The 8,217-nt window shown below is 32.2% G+C and overlaps 1 protein-coding gene across 1 annotated transcript; it reads left to right on the top strand.

The window, feature by feature from the left end:
- Nucleotides 1-2,097: 2,097 nt before the first annotated feature.
- On the top strand, nt 2,098-8,217 carry LOC106798485 (ATP-dependent DNA helicase pif1-like). Its single transcript, XM_041014631.1, is given in 8 exon segments — nt 2,098-2,309; nt 3,679-3,768; nt 4,624-4,811; nt 4,934-5,262; nt 5,306-5,459; nt 5,556-5,789; nt 5,884-6,463; nt 7,893-8,217. Coding segments are annotated over 8 exon segments (2,112 nt in total).

The following is an 8,217-nucleotide window of genomic DNA, read 5'->3' as shown; positions in this document are numbered from 1 at the left end:
ATAAAATAATAAATATGGATATTTAAATTAAATAAGTACATAAAGCTAAAGAACACATGTCTTTTAAATCTAATGCTAGATATACATTGCATGATAATTCCATATATAGTGTTAAATCATGTCTTAGTTTTTATATATGGTTTGGATAAATAAAATAATTGTATACGAAAATGAATTAGAGCATAAAAAGAGGAGGATGAATAACAAAATCATTGCTTTTGACCAAAAAGGAATGAGATGGAAAGCCATATTGAATAAGCCAATCATGACATCAAAAAACAAAGGAAAAAGAGATCAAACCTTTGATTTAGCTTAATTGGTCTTCGAATTAGAATTCCACTCTGAATATAGCTCGTCTTCCTTATTGTGATCAGATTCAAAGTTGAATTTTAATATGCAGACCAATTTACCTATATCAAAGTCTTGGTGTCTTTTTCCTTTATTTTTCATGTCATGGTTGAATAATTCAATGTCTTTCGTTCTCCTTTCTTTTTGGTCAATAACAATGATTATACTACTCATCATTTTCTCTGTATGCTTTGATTCAATTTCATACACAACTATTTTATTAATCCAAACCACACACACACACACACACACACACACATATAAATTATTACCTGTGTGTAATCTAAAAGCATATTTAGTGAAAAATACTTTTTATATGACGATAAAATAATAAATATTGATATTTAAATTACATAAGTACATAAAGCTAATGAACACATGTCTTTTAAATCTAATGATAGATAAACATATCATGATAATGCCATATATAGTGTTAAGTCATGTCTTAGTTTGTATATATGGTTTGGATAAATAAAATAATTGTATATGAAAATGAATAAGAGCATAAAAAGAGGAGGATGAATAGTAAAATCATTGCTTTTGACCAAAAAGGAAGGAGAAGGAAAACCATATTGAATAAGCCAACCACGTCATAAAAAAACAAAGGAAAAAGATATCAAACCTTTGATTTAGTTGAATCGGTCTTCGAATTAGAATTTGACTCTGAATAAAATCCTGAGAAGGCTAGTGAGCTATGTTGTCAAACCAAGAGTAGGAACAAACCCAATCACAGAACACTCAAGAAGTTAATGTCATTAACTTGGCTAGGTTTCATAAGTTGATGATTTCATTTTCTTAATTATTATGTAATTAAGTCTCTTTGTAGTCTTGATTTGATGAATATAGCTCGTCTTCCTTATCGTGATCAGATTCAAAGTCGGATTTTAATATGAAGACCAATTTAGCTAAATCAAAGGCTTGGTGTCTTTTTCCTTTATTTTTCATGTCATGGTTGAATGATTCAGTGTCTTTCCTTCTCCTTCCTTTTTTGGTCCATAAAAATGATTATACTACTCATCCTTTTCTATGTATGCTTTGATTTAATCTCTCATGCGCACACACACACACACAAATTATGTAGAACATTATTTTTGTTATTAAATTTTTTAAATATTGTCACCCATATTTCTCATTCCTTTTCTTTTTCAAATCTTTCTCAATTATGTATTATAAAATAGAAAGTTTTGAAGGAGAAAAGGAACGAGAGATAAGAGGTGGGAATATTTAACTAAATTTTATAACAAAAAATAAAAAGGGATTTATCTAATTATCATGAAGGATATGTTTAACAATTGCCTACAATATTTTTTTTGAAAACTAAAAAAAGTGTAAACTTAGGGGAAAAATGTATGAAATAACATTAAATATCTTCATCCTTACTTCTTATTCCTTTTCTTTTTCAAACCTTTCTCAATTATGTATTATAAAATAGAAAGTTTTGAAGAAGAAAAGGAATGAGAGATAAGAGGTGAGGATATTTAACTAAATTTAATAACAAAAAATAAAAATAGCTCTATCTAACAATTATGGAAGATATGATTAACAATTGTCTCCAGTCTTCTTTGAAAACTAAAAAAAAGTAGGGAAAAAATGTATGAAATAACATGGGCCCAATCAAAACTGTTATGAGTGTTGTTAGGTGCACCCAGCAGTATTGTTGGTGCACCCAACAATTATGGTGAAAAGTCCTTTAAGCCCTTACTGTTTTTTTTTAAAGAAATAACTCTCTCGCCTCTCTCTCTCCCGCGCATGCTCTTCTTCTTCCTCCAACGGTTCTGCTTCTTGAGTTTTCTGCTTCTTCAGTTTTCTTCTTCCTCCCGCGCAGCTTCTTCATTCTTCTTCTTCTTCGCCGCCATCGCCGCCATTGTTGCCGTGTTTAGGAGGAAGGTGTGGGTCTTCGCGTTTGTGGTGTGGGTCTTCACGTTTGTGCTTCTTCTTCGCGTTTCTGCTTCTTCTTCGAGGTAAGTTTGTCGTTCGGATTTTGGTTTTTGCCGGCGATGGCAGAAAACGCTGTCGGGAAGTTGTTGGGTTGTTTACGGATCAAGTGATCTGTAAAGCATATTAAGTAGTTTACGGATCACTTGATCCGTAAACTACTCGCAACTTCATTTTATTTGAAAAATTGCCAATTATTTGATACATTGTGAGTTTTTTTTGAAATTAGGAATTTTGGTTATTAGGATCAACTCTGAATGTATGCTAAATATTTGGTAAATATTGTCATTTTGGAGAATATCTACTGTTTCAATTTGATTTAATGCGAATATGTAGTTGTCTTTGATGTAATTGCCACTTAGAACTGAATGTGGTATCGGAAAACTGATTCAAACGCCTAGACAACCTCAGCAAATTAAGTTCAAAAGTAATATGATTAGGACAAATCCCTAAAACTTTATTAAATGTTGATCCTTGAGAGAAAAAGGAAAATGGGAAATCATTGCTTCACCTAACTTACCTGCCTAATGTCTATGAATTTCTTTTGCTCCCTCTAAAGCTCAAAGGCCTGCAATCATTTCATTCTTCAAAAAGCAGCCCAACCTCCTTTGCTTTGAACAAAGACAATGAATTGTATTCATGTCTTAAAAGGAGAAAACATTCATTATTCGGTGGTCACACTACTAACTTCAATTTCAACGTTCACAACATATTTAGACTAGCATTATTAGCTTTTTATAGAACTGGTCAACGAAAACATATTGGTCAATGTGGATTATTTCTAGATAGAATGCTATAAGGACAATCAATTAGTGTATATAGAAAACATTTAGAGAGAAAGTTTTATGAGGGTTAGGAGAACAATTAATCCAAATCCTATAATGATTGCAACTTTTACTAGCTGTTCTTATTTCTGTTTCAGACTAAACATCAATATTGTTCTATGTATTAATATATATTGTTCCTAGATGGAATTGTCACAAGCAGTATAACAAGGAATGGTCCTAGTTGTGATAGCCACATAATATTAGCAGAAATTCCTTCACATGAAAATGACCCTGAACTCTATACATTAGTCCAAAATCATATGGTACATGGACCATGTGGAATTCTCCAACCTAAGTCTCCATGTATGAAAGAAGGCAAGTGTAGTTGTTTTTACCCCAAAATGTTTCACCCTCAAACTGTTTTAGATTCAAATGGCTATCCAATCTATCGTAGAAGAAATGATGACCATACCATTTCAAAGAATGGAGTTATTATTGATAATATATATATAGTACCTTACAATGCAAAATTGCTGAGGAAATACCAAGCACATATAAATGTTGAATGGTGTAATCAAAATACTTCCATTAAATATCTATTTAAATATATAAACAAAGGTTATGACAGAGTCACTGCTGTTGTTATTCATGATGATAATGGTACACTTGAGAATGCTATCAGTCAAAATGATGAGATTAAAGAATATGTGGATTGCAGGTAATATTAATTCAACATGTATACTTAAGTTACTGAATGTTTCTTTAATTAATTCTTTTAATTATGATTTTTTTTTGTCAGATATATTTCTCCATGTGAAGCTACTTGGAGAATTTTTTGTTTTCCAATACATGCTAGAAAGCCTGCTGTGGAGAGATTACATTTTCATCTGCCAGGACAACACAATGTTTTTTATGAAGATGATGATGATATAGATGATATCCTGTCAAAGCCATGTATTTCAGAATCAAAATTCTTAGCCTGGATGAATAGCAACAAATGTTTTCAGAGGGTAGAAATCTCACTTATTCACAATTTGTTTCCAAATTTGTCTACAACCAAAAGGCTAGATCATGGAACCTTAGAAAGAAAGACAATACAATTGGCAGGTTAATATGGGTTCCACCAACCACTGGTGAATTGTTTTATCAAAGAATGATGCTTACTGCATGTAAAGGAGCTACTTCATTTAAAGATATTAGAACCGTTGAAAATGTTCTATACCCTACATATAGAGAAGCATGCTTTGCAATGGGTTTTTTGCAAGATGACAGAGAATTTGTGGAAGCAATCAAAGAAGTTAAGGACTAGGGTACAACTAATTATTTGAGGAAATTATTTGTGTTAATACTATTATCAGGTGTCATTACTAAACCTGAAGAACTTTGGAATCAGACATGGAATTGGTTAGCTGAAGACATTGCATATCATTATAAAAAAACAACTTTGAACACAAGTTAGTTTTAATCAGTTTGTAACTTTCTATATTGAATAACATCACAGATATGCATTGTTTAACTATCTCCTTTATCATTTGTTAGAATTACACATTGATGATGAGTAACTTAAAAATTTAACATTATTGGAAATTGAAAAACTTCTGCATCCAAACCAAAAATCACTCAGAGACTATCCTATAATGTCATATCCTGAGGGTGGAAATCCTGCATCATGTCTAGAGAATAGCTTGATATTGTCTGAACTTAATTACAACAATGATGAGGCTAGATTAGAATTCAAAAATATTTTTCTATCGATGACAGGTAATCTACCAATTCGTATATTATAAATTGCATTTAACAAAGTTAAATTCCATCTGTATTTTCTAATTTTACATCCGCTAATTCTTCATTTCTATCAAATCTCAACTTATTTTTTATTCTAGACGAACAAAAAAAAATTTATCACAAAATTATGGAAGTTGTCAATAACAATGAAGGTGACATGTTTTTTCTATATGGATATGGAGGTACAGGAAAAACATACATATGGATAACCTTAGCAAGTTCACTGAGGGCAAAAAATCAAATTGTGATTATGGTTACTTCTAGCGGCATAGCTTCTTTGTTATTGCCAGGAGGCAGGACTGCTCATTCCAAATTTAAGATACCTGTGCCAATTTTTGAAGACTCTATATGCAATATATTTCAAGGAAGTCAGCTAGCAGAATTGTTAAATCAGACAAATCTGATAATTTGGGATGAAGCACCCATGGCACACAAATTTTGCTTTGAAGCACTTGATCAAACTTTAAGAGACATTCTTAAAGAAAAAAAATCCCAATAAAATTTTTGGAGGCAAAGTTATTGTATTTGGTGGAGATTTCCGACAAATTCTACCAGTCATTCCAAGAGGAAGTCGTTCAGACATTATAAATGCAACAATCAATTCATCATATCTGTGGCCTTCCTGTTAAGTCTTAACACTCACCAAAAACATGTGTTTACAAGGAAATGCCCAATTAATTGATGATCAAGAAACTAATAAATTTGCAAAGTGGATTCTAGATATTGGAGATGGAGTTATTGGGAATCAAAATGATGGATATGCTACTGTTGAAATTCCTGAGTACCTACTTATTACTGAATATAATGACCCCATTGATGCTATAGTCAAATCAACATTTCCAAATTTATATCAACATCAGAGTAATCCTGATTTCTTCAAATCTAGAGCAATATTAGCTTCCACCAATGAAACAGTTGAAGAGGTCAATGATTATATACTCTCCTTGATTCCAGGTATTTATGCACATCTGAAATTTACAAAAACTAAGGTCTACTCAGTATTTATTCTCTATTTAACTTTGTATGGTACCTCAAATAAATTTAATAGGTGAACAAAAGGAATACTTAAGCTCTGATTATATAGAGAAGTCAGAAACCATTGACAGTTGGCATTTTCAATCAATCACAACTGAATTTCTCAATTCACTAAACACATCTGGTCTGCCAAATCATCGTATCAAGCTAAAAATCGGTAGTCCTATAATGTTGCTAAGAAACTTAGACCAAACGCAAGGACTCTGTAATGGTACTAGATTAATAGTTACTAGACTAGCCAAACATGTCATTGCAGCTGAAATCATTTCTGGCAAAAATGTTGGTGATAATGTTTACATCCCAAGAATGTGAATGTCACCTTCACTATCACCATGGCCTTTCAAGCTTTTAAGAAGACAATTTCCAATCATGCTATCTTATGCAATGACGATTAACAAGTCTCAAGGCCAATCACTTTCTATGGTTGGGCTTTATTTGCCAAAACCAGTTTTTAGCCATGGGCAATTATATGTTGCATTATCGAGGGTCAATTCAAGGCAAGGATTAAAAGTTCTTATTCATGATAAAGACCAAAAAAATATGACTTCTACTACTAATGTAGTCTTCAAAGAGGTTTTCAAAAATCTTACAAGGTAACTCTAAATTTTCAAACAAGAAATTGTACTATCTATTGGCAATAATTCCAAACTGTTATCTTACTTATATACATTCTAACATACAGCCAAAGATGATATCATATATTACAATGTTAAATTTAACATTGTCAGGTATGCAATCTTAATCACCACATTAATATCTTCCATTTATAACTTCATTTACTTAACATTATATTATTTAGCAGTTTATCACAACTTAACATTTGCTTTGACATTTACATGAACAAATTTTCTTTATTTCTCTGCGAAATATAGAAATTTTAATTGCTGAAGTTCAATGATGAAATATCTAGCGTTCATATGTTACTGCTTATATGATAATTATGCTTGAAACAATATTTCTTAAAAATCGTTCATGCCAATCGTCCAAATGTAGCACATCATGCTACATATATTGCATTCCTTCAAACCAACATCATTCTTATTTTACACAAAAAAACCACATTAAAACAATGCAGTTATGCAAGATGACATAATCACCTTTAAATACGTCGTTCATACCCCCTCTACAATACTTAAACAATGAAATGTTACCATCAATTCTAGAAGTTGGCCCAATGCTCCATATCTTGGCCCAAAATAACTTAGACAGTTATGCCCTACAATCCAACGGTCTTAGGTTCAAATTCGAACAAAAACTCTTCATCTAGTTCGTACTTCTTCAATTAGGCCTATCATCTACTTTATTTACAACCGTGCGACATTGGAAAGAAGCAAACATTAAATACCACACTAAAGGCCTATCATATACTTTCTTCTGCAAATCAACTGAGGTAAATAACTTCTACTCTTCTCTTCACGGCACCTACCTTTTTGTTGTGTTTATTTTCATTTTCATGGGTTTTTGGTTTGCGATTTTTCTGCTATGTGTCTGATGCACGTGGTTTAGTGGTTTCTGCAATGCCATTGTTTTTTGTCGTGTCATTTTCCTTACTTTCTTTTTCAAGTTTAAAAACAAAACTGGACTTGAAGGTGTCCGGCCCTCCTTGGTCGTTTCTTTTCTAACTTTTATGTGCATGGCTATCATTTTTGTTTTTGTTTTCCACTTTCGTTTTGTTCTATTGTTGTCGTTGTTCTGTTTTTTCGTTTAATGTCTTTGCCTTTCATTTGGTTTCCGTTTGTATGCACATTAGTCCTTTCACTGTTTTTCTTTTTGATGTTTTGTTTACAAACCTTTATATTGTGCATCCCTGTCATTTCATAATTTTCCTTTGCTTAACAAGTTTCTTTTGACATTTGGTTTTATATCCCTGTGATTACAGAGGAAAAATGCCATCATGCGACCACCACTGATCATGCAATTTATCGTTGCCTTCAATAATGACAAGGTCATCTTTTTTCTCAATTCTTCCATTACTATTATTGTTACATATACATGCATTTATATTTCTCACTTTTTTTTCAGAATACCATACAACTTCCAGCCTTCTATCATACTCAATGGGCACCAAACTATCCTGAGATGGTTTTATGAAGTACGAGTCAGACAACGTAAAGATAAAGTGTATTTAGCATATGGACTCCAAAGCTTCCGGAAAGATTTGAAATTTTATGAGTCAACCAGCATCAACTTCTTTGGATGTGACCATCACTCTGTTTTTGACATACATTTCATACCACCACTGGAGCGGCAAACTTGCGGCAGGCAGAGGCATTCATCCAGGAAGCACATATGGACTCTTCAACTTACTCAGGAAATGTTGGATCATCCTGAACCCCTGTTAAGCTGA

This window comes from Glycine max, chromosome 4 (assembly GCF_000004515.6).
Source record: "Glycine max cultivar Williams 82 chromosome 4, Glycine_max_v4.0, whole genome shotgun sequence".
NCBI lineage: Eukaryota > Viridiplantae > Streptophyta > Magnoliopsida > Fabales > Fabaceae > Glycine > Glycine max.
Note: the sequence above shows the minus strand (reverse complement) of the source record. Positions and strands in the feature narration are given on the sequence as shown.